At 34.4% G+C, this 25,403-nt stretch overlaps 1 protein-coding gene across 2 annotated transcripts; it reads right to left on the reverse strand.

Annotated features, from left to right (window-relative positions):
* Positions 1-2,788: 2,788 nt before the first annotated feature.
* Positions 2,789-7,187, reverse strand: LOC107858675 (L-ascorbate oxidase homolog). 2 transcript variants are annotated; one of them, XM_016703430.2, is made up of 9 exons: positions 6,974-7,187; positions 6,501-6,656; positions 6,265-6,374; positions 5,523-5,793; positions 5,013-5,109; positions 4,533-4,878; positions 3,785-4,150; positions 3,611-3,689; positions 2,789-3,292 (listed from the first exon to the last, which is right to left on the reverse strand). In XM_016703430.2, exons 2-9 carry the CDS (start codon positions 6,633-6,635, stop codon positions 3,089-3,091), a joined length of 1,608 nt encoding a protein of 535 aa, XP_016558916.1. In that variant the 5' UTR covers positions 6,636-6,656; positions 6,974-7,187; the 3' UTR covers positions 2,789-3,088. The 2 variants fall into 2 exon arrangements, with proteins under 2 accessions (XP_016558916.1, XP_047262350.1); XM_047406394.1 differs by lacking the exon at positions 6,974-7,187 and adding an exon at positions 6,799-6,930.
* Between the last annotated feature and the right edge of the window lie 18,216 nt (positions 7,188-25,403).

A 25,403-nucleotide genomic window follows, 5' to 3' on the forward strand; every position in this document is an offset into this window, starting at 1 on the left:
CTTTTAATATATTATAGATAGATGTAGATTTTAACTCTTAAATACAGAAAAAAATAGTGAAAAGACGATTTTCAGTTGTCATTAATTTTGATGATCTATAATAAGGAAAGATTTTACCATAAATATATTTAATTAAAAATTAATTTTTAAATTAAAAAAAAATATTAAAATTGTGATGACTTCTAATAATTTCTTTTACCATAAAATATTTAATTAATTTTTAACTTTTAAATATTAGAAAAAATAGTAAAAAGACGATTTTGTCTAAAGTGGGGACTTTAACAAAGGGCAAAAAATTCAACAACATTTTAAAAAATTTTCACACTTTTAATATATTATAGATAATAACTTAAAGGATGAATACATGTCACTTAGCAATAATAATACATACATGAATTAAATATTACATTATATGTTTTATCTAAAAAAGATAAAAGTAATTCTTCGGTCCATTTGTTTTTACTTGTCACATTTTAACTTGATATATTCATAAAAAAAAATAAGAAAAAAGGACACAAATGGTTATTCGGCCGAAATTAATTCCACGAAAATGACCATGGAATCTAAATTCCATTTTCTAGTCATTTTAATTTGTTGGCTTGTTCTATACAGTTTCTATACCTATCTTATACATATAAATATTCTATACGAAAATTATATAGTTTTGATACACGATTTATACAATAATTGTACACCTTTTTTTTTTACACATTTTATACAACAATTATATAATTTTTATACACTTTCAATACATTTTTACATATATTCTATACATATACATATTTGATAGAACTATAAAATTTCTATACACATATCTTATATAGATACATATACTATATAACAATTATACGATTTTTATATAATTATATTTAGTTATTATTTTTAAACAATAAAAAAAAATATTTTTCTTTTAAAAAATTTGCAGCAAAGAAAAATGAAATTAGAAAAGGGCCGAATGGCCCTAGTTGGAAAAGGATGCTCTATTTTTGTAAGAACTATATCAGTATTGTATACGGACTGTATCAATGGTATATAAACTGTGTCTAAACTACATAAGTTAAAATAACCCAAATTAGAAAATGACTATAAAGTGGAAATTAAATAGCCGACAGACTATTTTGTGGCAAAATGTCAAACACTGATCATTTATTTTAAAAATGGCTAGTGGGTGTCCTTTTCCCAAAAAATAATTACTCCCTCTGTCTTGTTTTAGTTGACCCTTATTGACTTGACACTCTCCTTAAAAAAATATTTAATAGAGGCTTATTTTAATAAAGTAACCCTATTAATTATGCATTGAAAATATAAATTTCAATATTTACACTTTACATAGTCATTTAATGATAGAGATAATATTGACAAAATACAACAAACTTCTCTTGATTTTAAAACTTGGACAACAAACAACAACATACCCAGTGCAGTCCCACCTAGTGGGGTTTGGGGAGGATAAAATATACGTAGTCCATACCATTACTTCGGAGAAGTAGAGAGACTGTTTATGATAGGCCCCCGGCTTAAGACGAAAGGATAGTAAATACAGTTGTAATAAAACACAAGCCAAGGTGAAATAAAATAAATACGGCATCAACAATGCAGTATCATAAACTATCAAACCGCAAGCCCCCCTCTCCAACCCTCCTAGCTAGAGACTTTATCTTATCTGCAAAGTTCTACGACCTCTAGCAAGGTCACCCACCCGCACTAACCTTCTACTAGGATCATGTCCACAGTAAGCTATAGGAGCTTCATGTCATGTCTAATCACCTCCCTCCAGTTTTCTTCGGCCTACCTCTGCCCCGCCTGAAACCATCCAAAGATAATCTCTCTCACCTCTGAACTGGGACATCCATGCCCCTCCTCATCACATGCCCAACCATCTCAACCGCACTTCTCTCATCTTATCCTCCATTGAGGCCACTCTCACCTTCTCCCGAATAGTCTCATTCCTTATCCTATCACTCCTAGTAAGTCCACACATCCACCGCGGCATCCTCATTTCCGCTACCTTCAACTTCTGGATGTGGGAGTTCTTAACTGGCCAACACTCCGCTTCATTCATTAAGGCCGGCCATAGCTTAGACAACTAAAATGAAATAAATATTTTTAGCAAGAGAGACAACTAATATGAAATGAAAAGAGTAATAAAATAACTATTTTATCACAATACCCTTATTAAATAATATTTACACTGTGTCTTGAAATTAATTTTGAGACAAAGCAATCAATGCTAAGGATAAAATAGAAAAAAAAATTGTTCTCTCTTGATATGTCAAAAATAATAAGTAAAAATAAAAATTTAATTAGAAAATTAATGACAAATAAAAATGAAGGGAGAAAGTATTTACGTATTCTAATATTTTTAGTATAAATATACGTAAAAGCGACGCATGCTAAATGACCTCAATTTTATTTTTTTTCACATATGAGAACGCTGAGTGATTCTGACTTATATATTGGTTGCTAAAAAAAGACTCATATTTTATCTCCATCATGCCGTAGAGATATTTTAGCATGGAATGTTCATTAGGCTAATTAATATTTCCCAACACATTTTTACGTGGTCACATTTTGCCTAGTCAAATTGCATCAATTTTAACTAATATTTGAAAATATATTTTTGTCATCATATTAATATACGAATAATTACAACTTATATTATTTTTCTTAGTTTTCGAACATCTAAATTTAAAATAATAAGTTAATATACTTCAATTTAGCGTCGAAGTTTAGTTAAACTGACTTTCATAAAGCAAAGAATGATAAGTAAAAATGAACGGAGGGAGTATAATCCTTCAGCCAAGGTTCCATAAAAATTATATGATCTTTCGGCTAAGGTTCCATAAAAATTGAGTTGAACAATTTTCTGATAAATTGTTTATGCCCATCTCAATTTAATCATTAAACACCATTTCTGCGGAGCCAGAACTAATTGCATAAAAAATCAACTTAGCTAACAACCACAAAATATTTGGTTGTTATGTAGGGAGTACAACTTAAGTAGCAAGTAGTTTCTTTTGCCGGACACCTCTTGTAGTCAACCTCTTATGACCAAGAAAATATAAGACTTTCAGAAGCATTGATCAAATTAAGGACGTCGACCAGCAGCTTTGCCACAGAGAAGAGCATTTGTAGGTATGCCATATTCATTAGCTAAACTGGCTGTTGGATTATAGACCCTGAGGTAAACCTGTTGACCAAGATATTGCCTATCCCACATTGCAGACCTCAAATTCCACATTCCTTGGTTGTCCAAAGAGACAAATATCGCAGTCCAAGATTTAGGATAAACCTGCAAGAAACATTTCATGTTGAATCTTAGAAACTGCAATTCAGCTTTTCGTGAACCAATCCTACTTCACTTAAAAGGGATTTAAAACTACATACATTGACGCTATAAAAGATTTTTACAATATATGTACAGTTTAATTTGTTGTAACAGGCATGATTTGCAGGTTACGAGTCCATACTTTGCTATAGAAAGTTACATGTAGTTGACTTTTAAGTAGCCTGATAGTGTGAAACCCTTTATACTGTCATTGTATATTAGTTGGACTCTTTACTTAATGTCCTCAAAGAGTTGCATTGCCATGGAGAAAATTGAAATTACCTGAGTAGTATGTCTAGTAAGAGCATCAACAAGGTTATATCCTTTTCTGCTATCTTGTGTCCAAGTACCTGATCCGAAACTGCAGATATTAACAACAAGAAGAGTTAGAAAACAAAGGCCTACCTCAAACTAGGTGCACTGAGAACTTTTTAATGATTAGGAGTTAGGACATACCCTACTACCCAGAAATCATAACCATCAAGATGCCAAGATTGCATTGTGTCTTCATTGTTTTGGAAAACGATTTCAAGGAACTCATGGAGAGAAGATGGCAACACAGCTGTAGCTAGGTGTGGAGGACCAGCAGCTGGAGCAGTTCGAATGGAATCCAAACTGAACACCCCCGGAATGTTAAAGTGATCAGCAAGCTTCAGAGGAGTGTCAGGATTAATGTAAGAGATACCATTGACAGCGTATCTCTGCTTCCCGCTGATAAGTGGTGCAGAGTTGGCAAGCAAAATTGTCCTTGGAGGAGTAATTTTTCCATAATGGAATGAACCCTGCGGATTTGGTCTAGCTGCATTTGATGTCAGATTCCACCTTCAAAAGGAAAACAAGTTAGGTTATGGAAGAGTTATAACTATCATAGCTGTCGATACTATATGTTCGACATCAGAAATGCTAAGCTGGTGCAACATATAATGATCCCCATTAAGGGCACTGCATCAGAAGACTCAAGTTACTTGCCTTGCAAAAATATATATTTACCTCTGAAGTGTTCTCGTGCTAGTTGCTACCCATGACATTAGTAAAATTTCCAAGATTACCCTTCACCCTATCGATCTATGAATGTCTATTCATGGTGAATCAAATGAAAAATTTTAGGAAGTACAGGAGTAAGTGCAGTAAATGAAGCCAGGATTCTAAAACTTAAAGAGCAATGGTGTGAGGAGGCAATAGATATGCACACTGGAATATATACCTGATTGTTCTGGCTTGCATCAAAGACCACTGAAATTGATCAGCTGGACCAGCTGGCACAGGTCCAGACACGGGTATTTGAGAATTTGAGTAGTGGAGCACTGAAGTGGTAGTAAGAACTGTCGTCGTGAACCTTGTAGAAGCAACAAGGTAGTAATCCTTCGGAGGTTGATCCAATGTGACAAGGATGGATAAAGATTGACCAACATGGACATCAAAAGAATCGTATAAATTTTGAATGACATGAGATCCTTCAACCTCAACCAGCTTCATCTTGTGGGCCTGAATTCTGAAGTTAATGGTAGTTTTCAAACCCACATTTGAAATCCTGAACATATATGTTTTGCCTGAAATCAAAAGTAAGATCAGTGTTGCTAATGAGTTATTACTTGTAGAGGGTAAATCAGCAGCACGTTTTGATGGTGAATGCCAATTCAGTAACGAACATGGGCACTAGAGAAGATTAAAATGCTGAGATAACCTTGATCGCCAGTGAAAGTTGACTGCTTTTGACCATTTACAAGGAGACCATCTGGGAAGGGAAGAGACTTCCCTGAATCCAATATTTGCCGCAATGCCTGGCAAATCCCAAGGATATGAAGAAATTGAGTATCCTTACATAATTAAAAATTGTTCGAAAATCAGAGCAAAGGAAAACTTCATGTAATTTCCTTCAAGCGGTATCTTAAATATGTTCCGACATTTTCTCAAAATTCTTTAAATTGAAAACATCACATATGCATGAGAATCTTTAGATTATAGTGGAAAGGAATGTAAAGTACATTTCCTTAGATGGTCCCAAGACCCAAATATATCAAGAAAGAAGGCACTGATACATATATATCATTAGATGAGCCAAATTAGGGTCCTCAATAAGTTACTCCTAGCATTTGACTGATCAGGGGCGGAGCTAGAGAGAAAGCTACACCTATGTGACTGATTGTAGCTAAATTCAATAGAAAAGACTGCAAGAAATAGGCAGTAGACTCACCTTATGACTAGTCTGGTACCAATCACCAATAAGCAAACTGAAATCCCCAGCAGGTTTTGCATATGGAACAGGAATTACAGATCTTGCATAAACGTTAAGTACTCCAAAACCTCCAGCAGCTCTGTGCAGTTGAGTCGAAGAGAAATACATATAGCTTCCAATCTGGTCTTTCGCTTGAAACTTGTAAGTGTAATTTGCATTTGGAGGAATAGGACAATTAGTTCCCAAAACTCCATCTTGCCAAGAGTTTTTTCTCTGTTTGATTCCGTTCCTAAACATGATAAGCAATATTACATTTAACACTACACTTTCTAGCTCTTCCACTCAAGCAACAGAAACATCAACAGAATGCAGTCATCCTAATAAGTTGCCACAATCCAAAAGGGGAACACATTTTGAAAGAAATAGGTGGAGTAAATGACCATCTATTGTTTATTGTGTTTTAGTGATGCACTAGTTTGTTGTTATTACAATTAAGAAGCTACGTTTTCTTCACTGTCATTTTTCCTTTTTATAACTACGTAGATTTGCTGCACCTGAGCCAAGGATTTTCGGAAACAGTATCTCTACTTCCACGAAGTAGGGGTACAGTCTACATACACTCCACCTTCCCCAGAACCCATTTGTGGGATGCAAGTGCAGTAAACGAACTTGACTGCCAATAAGTAGGTTTTAAGACGTTAAAAAAAAAATTCAAGCAAATGTGAACACACAAAGGGATAGATAGGAAAAGGAAACTCACCATGTCAAAAGAAGTGGCTCGTCCAACTTATTAATCAAGTTGAGGACAACATTTTCATTTGTGACAAGATCAAGCCTAGGACCAGGGAATTGACCATTGATAAGGATTACCTAACCAGTTCAAAGATCAAAACTTTCATTGAAAAAATAATAATAATTAAAATTCTTGATTAACCCATATCAAGACAAAGTGACAAAACAACATCAAACAAAACAGCCAAAAAATGAAATGCTAACCTGCTGGGGAGTACCTAATGGAGAAGCAATTCCATAAGTGGCAGTCCACGTGAAGTATCTATAAGCATCCTCTGCTTTTACAGTCCAGAATATCAAGATTCCACAAAGCATATGAAGCAAAGCTAATTTGCCCATTGGACCCCTTTTGTACTATACCTGCAAAATCCCAGTTTACATATAATGTAACAGATCTTCAAGTACAAAAGAGACCATTCGAGCAGTGGTGAAATCAAAAATTTTGTTAAGACGTTCAAATTTTAATATGTATGTGTAAAAAAATAATTTTTGGCCTATATACCTCAGAGGTTTTTCTGAATATATAGTATAATTTTTCGACAAAGGGCGTTCACTACATGTGTCTAAGCCACTGCACTAGAGTATGTCATTAAGAAATACTTGAACATGGTCAGCTCAAACAAGAATGTAAGACAAAAAAATGTAGCAGCTTTAAACAGAATAAGAAAGGGACATACCGAGTTCTTGAAGTATGGCTAGCTGAGTATATCTAGTACTAAAATGTGAAAAAAATGAAAGAATGTATATGTATGAATCAATCACTTTTTGAGGTTGCTTTATTCAAGCGTCTTGAAGAGTGAAGCAGTTTGAATATAAAGGAGGACATAAATAATGAATGGTTGGTAGGTAAAGGAAGGTTCAATTAGATGGATGCCAACTCTCATATTCGGCGCATTCACGCGTTTTCACGTATTTATGGGATATTACCCTATTTTCAACTCCCTCCACCTCTCATTTTCTGAGCTAAAATTAGTTCCTCCATTTGAATTTATTTCTCCAGTTTTGACTTGATAGACAGAATTTGAAAGTAAACAATATACTTCAAAATCTCGTGATTTTAAATTAAATATACATAGAGTATAGTATATTTGAATTACTAGTTTCAATAGTATTAAAGTATCATTTAATCTTATGACCTTAAATAATGTAATGTCATTTAGAAAGTTAAAATCAAAAAATTGTAAAAAAAAAAAAAAAGAAGAGACATTCTTTGAAATAGATTAAAAAAGAAAGCAAAGACAAATAAATTGAAATGGAGCAAGTAGAATAATTTAATATTTTAAATTCAAAATTTAGATATTTGTAAACTATATTAAAAAAATTCATACAAGGAATTGTATTGACATTGATTCCCATTCTTCTCTCTATCGTTTTCATTTCGTCTACTTTGCCTTTCATTTTCCAGGTGTAAAGAATAAAGCGAGAAGATAATTAGATAAATAATAATACGGGCATACAAGTTTAGCAGTGATTAGCTAGCTAGTAGAAAGATTAAGGTTGCAGCAGCCAGCGAATACCTGAGAAAATTACAAATATGATTCCTTATGTTTGGCAAGTTTAAAGTAATCCCCTAACAATTGAGCACTTTTTGTCCCTATTAAATTTCACAAATTCTGGCTATCTAGTGAAAAAACAAAATTTTAACCAGCATCAGGTTATAAATAGACCAAAACACAAGAAAAATTGCACCTTAAAAAATTATATCAAATACTAAAAATAGACTATAAATAGGAGAGCCCGCAAAAAATACTCACTTCATCCCAAATTATCCGTCTCAAATTTCCTAATTTGATTTTCCATTTTACTTTTTTTTTTTCATTAATTAAAAAGAGAAAAAAAAAATTCATGTTTTACCCTTTACATGAATTACTTTTTCTTCAACTTAAAATGTAAACATCATTTAATAATAGGAGTATTATGGTAAATTAAACATGTTATTAATTATTTTTCTTAATTAATGTACCATCTCAATTTGAAACGGGTAATTTGATACGGAGGAAGTATATGTTAAAATATCAGTTTCCGTTAAAAAAGAAATTTTACATTTCCACCAAATCTAAATATCTAATGAATGGAGATTATTAAATATTTGATAAAAACAAAGTGCTCACTTTTAGTAAATTTAAAAGATTAAAAGTGAGAGTACTTGTCAATTTCTCCGAATATCATTGTAGATCAATATTTTTTTTTTCCAACCATGAATTAGAATCTTGCATAAGAAGAAAGATTGAAAACATAACTTTTAGATTGTTTATTTACGGAGAATACATAAGAAAAACACGAAATGCCAAAAGGGTGAAAGAAGATAAAACTAATTATGAGGGAGACCCATGTGATATGTTGGTTGTTATGTGTACGTATTATTGATTTGGAAAGCATGGGTCCCAATGAATGCTTTACTATTAAGATTTCATGCAAAAACGATATCCTTTAAGGACCCCATCATTTGTTTTTTATTTTTATTTTCCTTATTTTGCCTCAATTGTTTCATTTTCTGATTCTCTAATCTCTATATTTGCCGAGTTATGCGTTTTCTCAAAAGGGGTTAAGATATGGAGAGTCAAAGTGGGGTTTAGGCCACAGATGACAAAATAATTTTAGAATGAGGTGTGGGTGATATAAGTCTTAATTATTAGTTGAAGGTGACAATTACTTTATTATGGATTTAAAAAGTTGGAAAAGTTTAAAAATAACCCACAAATTTTTAAATATACACTTTGATCTCAATGTATACATAAAATAACGAAAAATGGAGGTAAAAAAATGTGTCTTTCTCTCTCTTCTAATCCATTGTTGTTTTCTCTCTCTTAGCGATTTTTGTTGTTCATTGTTTCTGTTTCTGCTGCTTTATTCATCATCTTCTGCTTCATTATCATCATTTTCTACTTCATTGTCATCTTCATCTTCTTCTTGTCGACCATTTATTGTTGTTGTTGTTGGTACAACGCTACTGCTGCGATCTGACCAATTTCTTAGGTCAAATTTTGTTTACTACGTCACTTTCCACTTTGGCATTACTTCATAGGTGACTTTGGTAAGTAAAATTATGATTTTTATTCGTATTTGTCATCTGGGTACACTTCTGTTTTTCCAACAATGGATAAAACCCCGATCATGAATCCAGCATAAGTGCCCACAATTTAAACAGATAAATCATCTGGTGCATCAGATGAGTAATCTGTTGCATCAGGAGATTTATCTGTTGTATCAGACTATTTATCTATTGCATCTGACGTATTATCTGTTGTATCAGGATGTTTATCTGTCATAGGTGACTTTGGTAAGTAAAATTATGATTTTTATTTATATTTATCATCTGGGTACACTTCTGTTTTTCCAACAATGGATAGAACCCCGATCATGAATCCAGCATAAGTGCCCACAATTTAAATAGATCAATCATCTGGTGCATCAGGAGATTTATCTGTTGCATCAGATATTTATCTGTTGCATCAGATTTATTATCTGTTATATCAAGACGTTTTATCTGTTGTATCAGGATATTTATCTGTTTCACCAGACTAATTATCTGTTGCATCAGAATATTTATCTGTTGCACCAGATTAATTATCTGTTGCAACGAATAATTAATCTGTTTGAAACAACACAAATCAACCCCTGCCACAAACCCAACAGATAACCAATATGTTTCAACTCTTGCTATTGCTACTAGATTCAAAATTATTCCTTATGTCCAATTACCCGTTTCAAACTTTCTAATTCGATTTCTCATTTTATTTGTCTTTTTCATTAATCTAGAAAAGATTTTAAAAAATTCATGTTTTACCCTTTGCATTAATCACTTTTTCTTCAAATTAAAATGGAAACAACATTTAATAGGAGACTTTACGCCGACCGACGTTAAAAGCTTTTTTCTCTTATGAAATTTCGATGGAATAGCAAACAATGGTTATTTCAAACACGTCTACTGTCCCACCAACTGATCAGTGGGTTATGGTAAACTAGACATGTTATTAATTATTTTTCTTAATCAATGTGGCATCTCAATTTGGGATGAATAATTTGAGACGGATGGAGTACGAATTAAAACGTTAGAGCCAAGTAAAGCAACAAACTAGTCATCTGTTGAAACAGACTATTTATCTGTTGCATCAAACTTCTTATCTATTGCAACATAAGTAATCTGTTTTGACCAACACATTAACCTCTGCCACAAATCCAACAGATAAATCTTGCTATTGCTACTGGATTCTAAATTATTTCTTTTTACGTCGAATCATCGACATGTTTGTTGATAAAATAATAGAAAGAATGAAAATTAAATAAAGATTAAAACGTCAAAGATCAAACATAATTTATTTATTAAACAAAAATAAATAAAAATACATATAATAGACTAAAAGAAAAATAATAATCTAATTATTATTATTATTATCATCATCATCATTGTCGGTCGGCCAATCTTCAACTGGAAGTAGCAAGGCCCTCCTCAGCCTGCGTATCTCGCGGAGCATTCTTGCTTTAACTCCTCCCAATTCCCATTGCAGGTCATGAACTTGATTCCGAAGTTCATTCACGGCGTCTTGCAGAAAAGCAACGTCCCACACTGGGTCAGCCATAATCTTATCTTCTAGAGTGTAATACGAAAGACGAGATGCAATAAATGAATAGAGTGTAGTTGAATGAACGGTTGAGTAAGGATGGACCTATTTATAGAGGATTGAATTTGAATGAGAGGAAAAAAAGGCGCGACTATTCACATCCATACATTAATTATATTTTTGAATAAATTAAGAAAATAAATATTATGATATAAGTCATGACTTTTCAGATTATTATTATTAATTAGTTATTTCGAAGAACCATTTTTATTGAGTTGTGGCAACAGATTCTATATCTGTTGCATCAGATAACACATCTGTGACAACAGATATACTATCTGTTGCAACAAATATAAAATATGTTGCATCAGATAACGTATCTGTTGCAACATATAATCTAACCGTTCACCTCCATTTATTAATTATATTTTTTATTAATGTGAAAAGTAACGACTTAATTAAATTAAGAAATATTGTGATAAGTTATGACTTTTCAGATTATTATTATTAATTAGTTCTTTCCAAGAACCATTTTTATTGAGTTATAACGACAGATTCGATATCAGTTGCATCAGATAAATCATCTGTGACAACAGATATATCATCTGTTGCAACAATAGTGAACCTGTTGCATCAAATAATTTATTTGTTGCAACATATAATCTACTTTTTTTTAAAAAAAAATAACTATCATCATATCATTAATCCAAATTTGCTTAATTTTTTATTTTATATAAAAAAAAACACTTTTTCAAATTCCTTAATAAAATAATAACCGTTTTATTATATAATAAATAATTTCAAAAAAATAAATTCAAAAAGAAAAATAATGAAAAGTCACGATCAGTTATTAAAATTGTGGTTATAAATTGCGTTTATCATTTATTTCCTTATTATTTATTTACAAAATATTTTTCATATTGAATAATCGGAAAGTCATATCTTTTTCTTTTCACCCACTCAATAACAACAACTTTTTTTTATTGATAACCCCCAGGTGCAACATATGATCGATCTATTGTAGCAGATTAACCTCTGTAGATATAAATTGCTGCTCAATCCCTACCACCAACCGTCGACATGTTGAGAACAAGGAATAAATAGAATGATTATTATTAAATACTAAATAAGAATTAAAAATTCAAAGTCGACAACAAAATGAAATGAATGTTCATAGATTTTTTAATCCCTTGGGTAGATCCGATTTACAAAAGGAGGAAAATATATACATGTGGTAAAATAAAAAAATATTACCTAATTATTATTACTACTATATTATTATTGTCAATCGGACATTTTTCATCCTGCAGCCTTGCTCCGAAGTCAGCCAAATCTCTCTGGAGTTCATCAAACTGCCTTTAAGTTCATGCAAGGACTCGATATGAATATTCTTGTACGAATCTGGATCATCCATATTTGTAAGGAGGGACCTATTTATAAATTATTGTATCTCGAAAAGAAAAGAAAATTACTTTAAAATAAATTTAACAGATGGGTAATCTGTGCAAAATATATTCTTTCTGTTAGATAACTTACAACATACTGGCAATCTTTTGCAACAGATATATATATCTTTTGATTTCTGCAATGGGTTGATCAACTTTCGTAACAGATGTCTCCAATTGTTTGACAATATAAACAAATGTATCATCTGTTGGAACTAGCTAGTCATATGTTTATTCAATTTAAGTCATAGATGGACTAGGAAGAATAAGGTGCGCGCAGATGGATCCACTATCATATGTGTGGGAGTTAAGTATGTATTACTGATAAGGTCACCGGAATAACACACACAAAGTACAATGCTTTTGTGAATACAATTTTTAACCGATTAGGCATTGATCATTCAAACAAGATCCTGCATTGTACCATTAAGTTTGATGGGTTTGAAATTGATAAGGCTAAGGACCTCATGAACATGGTGCAGATACCCTGTTACGAATTACTGACGGTTGTTGCTCGTGTTTATGAGTGTCAAGTTTTGAGAAGGGATCAATATTTGTCGTCACTACAGAGATTCAATAGCGATTAGACTAACTTTTAGGGTGCATTGGACCCTTAGAGGTCCTTCGAAGCTTAGCACTGCATCTAACAAGAATGTAAAACCAATGTAGTTATTTCCCTGGCCAAAATTTACATGGTTAGGTTGCTCGCTCGGGGTGATGATTATATGCCAGAAGGTTCGGTAGAAGAATGCTTTCGAGGGAAAATGGGTGGTTGATGGAAGACTATATCATCTGAGAGCTAGTTGAATAAGAGACATAGGGTAGAAAGTAACTTCTATCGAATCTGGCCGATGGAATTATCTTAACAGATGCAAAATCTGAATCAAGTGCAAATATGAAAGTGTATCCGATAATGTAATTTCGTCTGTTATGTCTCTGAAAAAAATAATGCAAATGGACACTTTGCTAGGGAACTGCGTGGTCGGGACTATCACCTAGGTAGAAAATAGAAGAAGACCAACAAAGCAGCCTCATGGGCATCGAGCGTTGAAATGATATTCAGCGAGTCTAGAAAACTTATGCCAACAACAACTGTAGTTAAAATAAGGAAACTAAGAGAAGGCGACAGTTTCTGAATTTTAAATTTCATCCTATACCTTCTTGTTTGTATTTTTTATCAGGTCCACTGCCGTTGACCTGATCAGAATAATAAACGAGATTGAAATGCAAATAGAGTATCATTACTTCCTTAACAATATGGATTAATTGATTGTGTTTTCTTCCCTTAGAATGCTTTCAGCATTTCTTGGAGAAGATCAGATGCTTGCTGTAGTATGTGAATCCCAATAATTTTCACGCTTGCCTCCAACTTGCTGATTCTGTATTTAAGCTAGTCGTTGTCGTCTTCGAAGTTGGTAAGGAGTTTTTCGTCTCTTGTGAGCTCGATCAGGAATACTACCTTCAAAGTTGTGGCATTCTAGAAACCCTTCAGAACACTTTCTTCGGAAGACTTAAATGATACATGGAGGGTCATTATGTTTATTTTAGGTCAAAATGTGTTGATGCACGTTGAAGATGTGGTCCCAACAGTTGAACAACACACTTTTATTGAGCGTTTCTCCATATATCTTGCTCAACCAATTTGATAAATTAGTAAGCATGGAGTTACGTAGCGTGTGATTTAAACCGGCTCTACCAAGCCTATCAAACGTTACATAACTCCGAGCTCATTACCCTATCAAAAAAATATGACTGAGTTAGTGCACAAATTAAATAATCCCAATCTGTCAGCCTTTCTGTTGATCACTCTTATCCAATATAGATGACAACATATCTGCTATGCAAAAGTCTTCACCATCGCCAGACATGCTTTCCTGGGAACAATTCTTTAAAATAAATCAACAGATATCTTTAAAATAATTGCTCCCAGACAAGCATGTCTGGTGATGGTGTAGACTTTTGCATAGCAGATATCTTGTCATCTATATTGGAGAAGAGCGATTAGCAGAAAGGCTGAGTGATTGAGCTCGTTTGATTTGTGCAGTAACTCGATCATATTTTTTTGATAGGGTAATGAGCTCGGAGTTACGTAACGTTTGATAGGCTTGGTAGAGCCGGTTTAGATCACACGCTACGTAACTCCATGCTTACTAATTTATCAAATTAGTTAAGTAAGATGCATTTAGAAACGCTCGATAAAAGTGTGTTGTTCAACTGTTGGGATCACATCTTCAACGTGCATCAACACATTTTGACGTAAAACAAACACAGCAACCCTTCATGTATCCTTTAAGGCTTTTGAAGAAAGTGTTTTGAAGGGCTTCTAGAATGCCACAACTTTTAAGGTGGTGTCCCTAATCGAGCTCACAAGAGATGAGGAACTCTTGACCAACTTCAAAGATGGCAACGACCAACTTGAATACAGAATCAACAAGCTGGAGGCAAGCTTGAAAATTATCGGGATTCACATACTACAACAAGCATCTGATCTTCTCCAAGGAATGTTGAAAGCATATTAAGGCAAGAAAACACAATCAATTATAACCATATTTCTAAGGAAACAATGATACTCTATTTGTCTTTCAATCTCGTTTGTGGTTCCGATAAGGTCAACGAACAGTGGACTTGATAAAAAACACAAGCAAGAAGGCATGGAATGAAATTTAAAATTCAAAAATTATCGTCTTCGCTTAGATTCCTTATTTTAACTGTAGTTGTTGTTGGCGTAAGTTTTCTAGACTCGCTGAACATTATTTCAAACCTCGATGCCCGTGAGGTTGCTTTGTTTGTCTTCTCCTATTTTCTACCTAGGGGATAATCCTGACCACGCAGCTCCCTAGCAAAGTGTCCATCTACATTATTTTTCTTTCAAAGACACAACAGATGAAATTACATTACCGGATACACTTTTATATTTGAACTTATTCAAATTTCGCATCTATTAAGATAATTTCAACGGCCAGATTCGCTAGAAGTTACTTTCTACCCTATGTCTCTTCTACAATTAGCTCTCAGATGATATAGTCTTCCATCAAGCACCCATTTTCCCTCGCAGGCATTCTCCTACTGCACCTTCTGGCATATAATTATCACCCCGAGCGAGCAACCCAACCATATAAATTTTTACCAAGGCAATAACTATATTAGTTTTTCATTCTTGTTAGATGTAGTGCTAAGCTTCGAAGGCCCTCTAAGGGTCCAATTCACCCTAAAAGTTAGTCCAATCGCTATTAAATATCTTTACAATGACACCAAAACTAGATCCCTTCACAATGCTTGACAAATAAACATGAGCAATAACCGACATTAAATCTTAATAGGGTATCAAAACTATATTCATGGCCCCTCATCCTTATCAGTTCAGACCTACCAATCTTAACTGTAAAATTGCAGATATCTTGTTTGAACGATCTATGACTAATCAGTAAAAACAACATTCACAAAATCAGCCTTTCTGGTGGTTTGATTTGTTTCAATAGTTTCTCCATCTGTTGCAACATCAACAACAGCATAAACATCAACAAGAAAGAAACAACAATATTCGTTCCATCAACATCATCAACAATAAAGAAGCAACATCCTTTGTTCCAAAACCATCAACAACACCACACCACAAGTTCCAACAACGCCAACCCCACCAATAACATCAATAACTGCATCAATAATAAAGAAACAAACAAAATACATACCAAAAAATGATACTGCCAATAAGGCTTTTAAACTTCTCCCAACAGATGACTTTTTTTGCATATTGTAATAAAAATTCTCGATTTATTTATTCAACACTTAAAAGTTCCTTCAATTTTTTTTTATAAATATGATATGGGTAAATAGTAATTAAATAAAAAAAATAGATGTAAATAACTTGCAAAGAAGAAGAAGAGAATGAAAGAGCAATAATGAACCATACCTTAATATCAAAAGGGGGATCAAAATAGAAATTTTAGCCGAGAAAAGATATGGATCGATTTAGATCCGAAAAGATATTTATGAGAAGAGAAGAGAAAAGAGAGAAAAAAGGTTGTGACCCTAAAGAGGAGAGAAAGAAAAAGATGAGAGTTGAATAAAATAAACTGCAGTTGAAGAAAGAGATAAGATAATTTCTATTGATGTATTGTGTACGTAGACGTGGGGGTTTTCAATATTCATTAATTAATATTAATTAATTTCATTAATAATTTGAGGGGCACGAGGAAGACTAAGACTAGTGACATTGAAAAGACAAGACACGACTGCTCAATGAACTCACTTTTGAGATATCCAAAAAACATTTTTACTGTATTTAGTAGTAAGTACTACTACTTGATATTACCTACTTGAACCAGAAGCTTGCTTTAAAATTAAAAGAGAAAAAAGATTTTCAAACAGATATGTCATCTGTTGCAACATATATAAATATCTATTTAGAAATCCAAATAACTCAGTCATCTGTAACAACAGATATAAATATCTATTTAAAAATCCCAACAACTCAGTCATCTGTGACAACAGATGAAAATATATATTTGATAATTAATTAAATCAGATATGTTATCTGTTACAACAAATATAAATATCTGTTTGAAAATTTTCAACAGATCAATCATCTGTCGAACCAGATATAAATGTCTATTTGATAATTAAATCAGATATGTCATCTGTTGTAACAAATATGAATACCTGTTTGAAAATTTTTAACAGCTTAGTCGTTTGTTGCACTAGATTTTATTACAATTGATTTAGGTAGAACTAGGGATGAATGAATGAGCTCACAGGGTCAACTACAAATCCAATCGAGTCTTTGCTATTGCATGGCATTGGTATTGCATTCATCCCGGCCCGAGTCGTCGATCGATCACTCTGAGTTGAAATGAGTTCTCATTAACTCAATGTTAGGATAATGATAGTACTTAAGTTGATTTAGGTGGAACTAGGTATGAATGAATGAGCTGTCAGGGTCAACTACAAATCCAATCGAGTCTTTGCAATTGCATGGCGTTGGTATTGCATTCATCGAACCTGAGTCGTCAATCGATCACTCTATGTTAAAATAAGTTCTCATCAACTCAATGTTAGGATAGTGATAGTACCAAAGTTGATTTAGGTGGAACAAGAGAGGAATAAATGAGCTCGCAGGGTCAACTACAAATCCGATCGATCACTCTAAGTTGAAATAAGTTCTCATCAACTCAATGTTAGGATAGTGATAGTACCTAAGTTGATTTAGGTGGAACTGGGGAGGAATAAATGAGCTCTCAGGGTTAATTACAAATCCAATCAAGTCTTTACAATTGTATGGCATTGGTATTGCATTCATCCCAACCCGAGTCGTCGATCGATCACTCTGAATTAAAATAAGTTCTTATCAACTCAATGTTAGGATAGTGATAGTACCTATTTTGATTTAGGTGGAACTAGGAAGGAATAAATGAGCTTGCAGGTTCAACTACAAATCCAATTGAGTCTTTACAATTGCATGGCGTTGGTATTGCGTTCATCCCAACCCGAGTCATCGATCAATCACTCTGAGTTGAAATGAGTTCTCATCAACTCAATGTTAGGATAATGATAGTACCTAAGTTGATTTAGGTGGAACTAGGGATGAATGAATGAGCTCGCAGGGTCAACTATAAATCCAATCGAGTCTTTGCAATTGCATGGCATTGGTATTGCATTCATCCCGACCCGAGTCGTCGATCGATCACTCTGAGTTGAAATGAGTTCTCATTAAATCAATGTTAGGATAATGATAGTACCTAAGTTGATTTAAGTAGAACTAGGGAAGAATAAATGAGCTCGCAGGGTCAACTACAAATCCAATCGAGTTTTTGCAATGGCATGGCATTGGTATTGCATTCATCTGACCTGAGTCGTCAATCGATCACTCTAAGTTAAAATGTTCTCATCAACTCAATGTTAGGATAGTGATAGTACCTAAGTTGATTTATATAGAACTAGGGATGAATGAATGAGCTCGCGGGGTCAACTACCAATCCAATCAAGTCTTTGAAATTGTATGGTGTTGGTATTGCATTTATCCCGACCCTAGTCATCGATCGATCACTCTGAGTTGAAATAAGTTCTCATCAACTCAATGTTAGGATAGTGATAGTACCTAATTTGATTTAGGTGGAACTAGGGAGGAATAAATGAGCTCGCAGGGTCAACTACAAATCCAATTGAGTCTTTGTAATTGCATGGCATTGGTATTGCTTCATCCCGACCTGAGTCGTCGATCGATCACTCTGATTTGAAATGAGTTCTCATCAACTCAATGTTAGGATAGTGATAGTACCCAAGTTGATATAGGTAAAACTAGGGATAAATGAATGAGCCCGCAGGGTCAACTACAAATCCAATTGAGTCTTTGCAATTGCATGGTATTGGTATTGTGTTCATCCTGACCCGAGTCATCGATCGATAACTCTGAGTTGAAATGAGTTCTCATTAACTCAATATTAGGATAGTGATAGTACCTAAGCTGATTTAGATGGAACTAGGGATGAATGAATGAGCTCGCAGGGTCAACTACAAATCCAATTAAGTTTTTGTAATTGCATGGCGTTGGTATTGCGTTCACCCCGAACCGAGTCGTCGATCGATCACTCTGAGTTGAAATGAGTTCTCATCAACTCAATGTTAAGATAGTGATAGTGCCTAAGTTGATTTAGGTGGAACTAGGGATGAATGAATGAGCTCGCAGGGTCAACTACCAATCCAATCGAGTCTTTACAATTACATGGAGTTGGTATTGCGTTCATCCCAACTCGAGTCATCGATCGATCACTCTGAGTTGAAATAAGTTCTTATCAACTCAATGTTTTAAAAACTATATCTTTTAGAATTTTTAAAATTAATTAAGATCAATTCGGACCAAATTAGCAATTTCAGAACTTGTCATTCTTTTTTCAAAATTACAAATCAACCCATACAAATTATCCATTTGCGTGAAAAGCTTTCATTTAAAATTTTAAGTTCTCACTCTTCTCTCTCTCTATCTCTCTGTCTCGGGGTCTCCTCTCCCTCTCAATAATACAAACAACAACTACTCAACATATTGCTCAACCCTTTAAAACAGGTTGATTTTCTTCTCATTTACGACTACATATAGTTATTTTTTTCGACTTTATTCCCGCTTGTATCCATCATTTTCTCTATTTTTGCAGGTAACAGAGTTTGAGAAGAGTTCTAAATTTGTTCTTTATTCTAAAAAATAGGTCTTTTTAGTTAATGATGAAAAAAAAAGACTTTTAGTTGTATTATCTTCGAGAATGGGTTAATAATTTTGAGTTTTGATGCTAAAAAAGTAGGAAGCACCCGAGAAAATCCTAGTTTTATCTCAGTGTTTTGTTGACTATCATGGTATTATTGGATGGTGTTTGTGGAGTTGTTGGTGGCTGTTGTTGGTGGTGGTGGTATTTGTGTTTTTTGGCGGTGGTGTCGGTGGTCGTGGTGTTGATATTGATGGCATTGGTGGTGGTCTTAGTGGCATTGGTGGCATTGGTTGTGATGGTGGTGGTCCATCTGTTGCAACGGGTGGAACATCTGTTGGGAGATATTCAATAGGTCTTCAAACAGATTCCCCATCTGTTCCAACTGATGGGTTATCCGTTGGAGTATTTTCTTGTAATGTGGCATAGAATAATTTATTGAAATTTATCCACCTGTTGCAACAGGTGGAATATCTATTGGGAGATATTAAATAGGTCTTCAAACAGATTCGGGTTCCCCATCTATTCCAACTGATAGGTTGTCCATTGGAGTTTTTTTTTTGTTATGTGGTAAGAATAATTTATTGAAATTTGTCTCACCTTCTTTAAAAAAATTATGCAGACATCAAATGCAATGTATTTTTTGTTTTTCTTTTGTTTGTAGTTAAAAGATGTCTCCTAAAAGAAAAGAAATTGAAAGTGGAGAAAGTGGATCAACTTCCGATCACCAAAAAAAAATGGCTAGAGTACAAATAGATTCAGAGGAACTTCCAGAACAATCTCAGTCAGGGCAAAATAAAGTCGAGGAAAGTGATAACTCCTCCTCACCAATGGGGCTTGAAATAATATCGAAATTCCAGCATGATTCTGTCAAAACTATGAGTATTGACAAGTTTCGAGTTACGATGTCGATGAATAGCCCTAAAGCAGTATTTGGTGATCTTGTACTTAAATGTCAATTGCGGAAACCTTTTGACGAACTTAGGAATATTATGAAGAAGGAAAACATAGATGGACTTTTTAAGAAGAGCTGCTTTGTACAGTTTCTTGAGCTGTCTGGGCCATTTCCTCTCTGTTTCCCAATGATCATGGTATATGGCCTTCTCAAGCACAGGATCAAGTATGCGGGGGATGATGGAGGTCTGAAGAAGGGCGAAAAAAAGATGGATGAAGTCTGGATCAACTTCTGTGGCATTCCGATTTGTTTTGGATTGAAAGAGTTTGCCATTGTGATGGGATTGTTGTTGGGCATTGTTGGACCTAGCTACAAAGTGGAGGATTTGATGGCGGATCTCAAGAATAAAGACATACCAAAGCACTACAGGGAGAAATTGTGCTTAGTTTGGTTTGTCCATTCCGTTTTATTGGCAAAAGACGTCAGGAATGTTATAGAACATGATTTGTTGGCGCTTGCTGATGATTTTGGAAAATTCACAATTATCTCTGGGGATACGATGGCTACCACTTGACTGTCAAATATTTACTTAAAGAGCTAAAGACAAAGACGACCACATTATACGGCTTTCCTTGGGATTTCATGATAAAATTGATCACTATTTTTACTCATTCATTAATTTATACTGAATATACTTGTGACTTTTTTTTACTTGCTTCCTGTTTACAATTTTTAGGCTTGGGCATGTGAAGCCATTCCTCTCCTTCGAAAGCATTTTAAGTATTACTCGGATAAGGTTTCTCATCCAAGGATCCTTAGGTGGTTGGCTACCGTAGAGAGCAGCAAAAAAAATATTAACGAGGCTGATCTCTTTAACCCTTCGGATGATGCAGTATGTCTTCTTTCAACTAAAATAATTTGCCTCAAAGAAAGATATTAAAATAAATGTTCCATCTTTTGTGACGGATGGGTCATCTGTTGCAACAGATTACCCGTCAACTGCAACTGGTGCAACAGACGGGTAATCTGTTGTGACAGACGATCCATATTTCACAACATATTAACCATATGTTGCTCTGGTCTCTGAACCCTACTTAATAGATTACCAATATACTGTAAATTATGCAAAAAATGGGTAATCTGATCTAACATATTATCAATTTGTTTCAACTACAGATCAGCTGTTGCAGTAGCTAGATCATCGGTTGCATAAGCTAGCTGTGTTAACATAACCTGAGCCCTATGTAACCCAACTGACTGCAAATTATTATTATATAATTTAAATTTCTCTTGTCTTCTTTTTATAGGTTGTGCATCCTTGGATCGTGCCTACCATTGATGAGCTGGGGATGACTTTTTTTCTTACTCTGGGTCTTGTTGATACAAAAGAAAACCCAACTGTGGAGTTAATAAAGAAGGAATTAGATGGAGAAATATCCATAAGAAGAGCAGTTAGGTAAGGTCAGCCTAATGTTGAAGCTCTTCACGACCAACATCAAACTGCAACAGATCCGGGTGCTTCTTCTGGGGGTGTTGCTGGTGAAGTTGTTTGTGATGGTGGCAACCACCCTGCTGCTTCTGCTGCCAGTCTTGATTATGAACATGTTGGTGCTCAGCAAAAAATAAATATGTTTGAAAACACCCCTTGCATAGGTCCCCCCTCTCATGCCTACACCGGTCTCTCCCACCCTTACAGTGGTCCCTTTCACCCCTCCTCACCCTTATATTCTCATTGTAAATGCAAAGTATGCAAGGACAGAGAGGACAAACTCCTTGAAAAGCTAGAAGCTATTACTGAAGCTATCGAAGTGTTGAAATCTAGGAGGGATATCATACCATCCAACAAGGTGAGGGAGCCATTCACTCTTACAGTGGAGGTTAGAAGGAAGAGAAGAAAAATTAGACAAATTCTCTCCATTCTGAAATCAGCCAAAATTGTAACTCCCTCCGCTCCAATAGTAGTTGAAGTTCAGGGGCTGCCAAAGAAGATGGACATATTCGCGGAGCTTGGCAAGGAGAAGAAGAAGGAACTAGAAGAATTCATCAAGATGAAAGTTCAAAAAGAATACACCATGCATTCACTTGCCGCCAAAGACTTCTCGAATATGACAAATATGTACGTGTGGTACGAGGAAAAGGTAAGTTTACTTTTGCTAACCTACCCTTCCAATCTACTGCATGAAGAAAAATCTACGCAACAGATGTGTAACCTGTTGCAAAATACATATCTGTTGCATAAGTTGTGTTGGCTGAGTAATCTATGAACTAATTCAGAGAACCCTCTGCATCGAATTCTTTTGACTGTGTTTTTATTCCTTACAATTACTAAACTATTTAAAACTTATCTTCTTATACCACAGTATGTTAATGAAATTCTATGCCTCATGAGGGGCATGCAATTAGCGTACCCATATGCTTATGATACTGCCGATAGGATAATGGACCTCAACTTCTACAGTAATTTCAAGGATAGGTATGCTAAACTCTTTAAGACAGCTGATTCCGGTGACCCAGGATTTGATCAGTTAGTTTCTACGTTCCAATAGGATGAATAAGCGATTAAATATGTTAGAGGTGAGAGGCTATATCTACACGACAAGAGCTGGACTAAGGTAAAGAGAATCCTTGCCATCATGAAAGTGGATATCACATATTTTCTTACTGTTGAGATACTACTATGCGAGAGAAAGATTAAGGTTTATGACTGCAACTTACCTGTCTTCAGCGAGAAGACGTTTTTAACCCACATGCAGCCACTCTTGAAGCTGTTGCCCTAGTTGTTGACGCAGAGTAAGCTGATGGATCATTTATCGGCTGAAGTCTTAGCAAAGAAATCATGGGATTTTGAAGGTCGAAATATGAACATCCAGCTTCTAAGAAATACAATCGGTGCAGTGTACTGACCGTACTCACTTGCATACATCGTGTGTTTGCTGACCAACACATAAATGACCGATGTGTTCGACACCATTGTGGGAAAGATGCAATAGGTCTGAGCATATGGGGTACTAACTAAATAGTTGGAGCTCGTGTATAAAAAAGAACATGTACAAAGACAGAGACGAACACGATAACAGATTTTTATTTCAAGCCAATCACTTTACATGTAATGACAATAATTTTTATGTCTGGCCAAGTTGAATTCTTATAATGCAACAAATTTTATATCTGTCGTAATAGATATAGTACCTGTTGTGACAGATTGATTATTTGTTAGAAGAGGTTGGTCATCTGTTGTGTTATGCAGATATTCCCAATTTGTCTGTCACAACAGATATACGATCTGTTGCAACATATAACTTATCTGTTATAACTAATCGGTAATCTGTTGGAGCAAATAAAAAAGTATGAAGACCTATTATATAATTTCCAGTAGATGACCTACATGTTGCATCTCATGTTGCAATATATGTCTAAATCTATCTGATAAGATATGTCGTATGTTGTAACAGATGTATTATCTGTTGTAATATTTGAATCTAGTACTCCATTTCAATTAACATGTTCAAAACTATGGATTAATTATATTCATAGACAGAATAAAATAAATCAAAGCCTTCGAAAATTACATGAAATAACTCAACAAATAAATGAAATATAAAAAAAATCACTATGAGTACAAACGATCTACTCTATAAATAAATCAACAAGTTAAACCAAGAAGGATAGGTTATTACATTGACGGACTCAAGCTATAAAGATCTAATCAATATGGACATGTTATTCTTCATTCGGTGCTACGGAATTTGGCTTTGATTGTCATGGATCCTTAACGACGGTTGCGTACGACTTCTGAGCTTTTGCTTCTCCGTATTTCCATAAAAGAGCAGCATATCTTTTGTGGAGTAATCCGGCATCAAGTCCATCATTTGGTACTTGTAATCCATCGCTCAAATACTCGGTATAGGCGGCAACAAAAGGACCGCAATCCCTGTGTTATAAAAAAATTGATAATCTATATCTTGCAGTTCATGCAAGCGTTGTGAAATTTGAGAAATGAAACTAAATCATGACACTTAAACTTTCAGGCTACCAATGGTTTGTTGAGCAATTCTGTCAACATATTGTACATCAAATGGATTAGCCATTTTATCCCGGTATACTTCAATCGTCGACCAATCAGTACGAACTTTTTGGTCCAAAAAACCACTCATATCAAGATAAGTAGGCAATATTTTGGCCAGCTTTTGTATCTCAGACGACAGCCCGAAACGTCTCCTTCGTGACATCAAGTTATAAACTCAGATCCGCCTCTTTTTTAGAACGACGACAGCCAACACCCAATGGAATTCATCACCATAATTGATTGGGATGTACACTTCATCAACCAAATGCCAAGGTAAGCCATCCAGAATGCTAAAACCTTTGATGATGTTGATTAAGCATTCCTCATTTTGGAAAACTTTCGGCTGCTGTTGACAATACCTATCGTATGCATTATTGATGTAAACTTTGTACAAATAATTGCCTGTTGTGTATTTGTATTGTTCTTGTGTTTGCAACTTGGCCTTCTTTCGGAGGTAGTAAAAAATGACATCGATGTGCTGCATATATTATCAAACATTTCAGATTACGTGATGAAAAAATTAATACGCAGATACAATTAAATAAAGTATTAATTAATAGTAATATGTATGGGATTTAAACCTCATCATTCCAGAAAGTTGGGAGTTGTGATATCAAATAGAACCAATTCTTTATTTCGGAATGTGCAACAATAAAGTCGAACATATCAAAACTAAGACTCGATTCATTCACTTTATAGCGGTCGTCATTTTGTTTTCTACATGATGATTTATATGTGCTAATGTAAGGTTCTTACAAAAAGAATTGTATAAACCAATATCCATAAAATTGATTCATGTACCTGCCAGTATGATGCTTTAATAGCCCATCGGCAATATATTCTGAATAGTAGTTGATCAACTGTATTAGTTTTTTTGGAGCCACGTCCGAGATTTTGAACTCTTCAAATGGATAATTCTTCCGTTCTCCCAAACTAACAGGCTCCACTT

The sequence above is a fragment of the Capsicum annuum genome, chromosome 2 (genome assembly GCF_002878395.1).
Source record: "Capsicum annuum cultivar UCD-10X-F1 chromosome 2, UCD10Xv1.1, whole genome shotgun sequence".
Taxonomy (NCBI): Eukaryota; Viridiplantae; Streptophyta; class Magnoliopsida; order Solanales; family Solanaceae; genus Capsicum; species Capsicum annuum.

Bases quoted from the DNA above. Each gene is read 5' to 3' on its own strand.
- LOC107858675 (XM_016703430.2), bottom strand. From the start codon at position 6,635: ATGGGCAAATTAGCTTTGCTTCATATGCTTTGTGGAATCTTGATATTC. The intron at 5,110-5,522 runs GTGAGTCTACTG...GGGATTTGCCAG, and splicing joins GGTACCAGACTAGTCATAAG to GCATTGCGGCAAATATTGGA. The intron at 3,293-3,610 runs GTAATTTCAATT...TGTTTCTTGCAG, and splicing joins TTACTAGACATACTACTCAG to GTTTATCCTAAATCTTGGAC.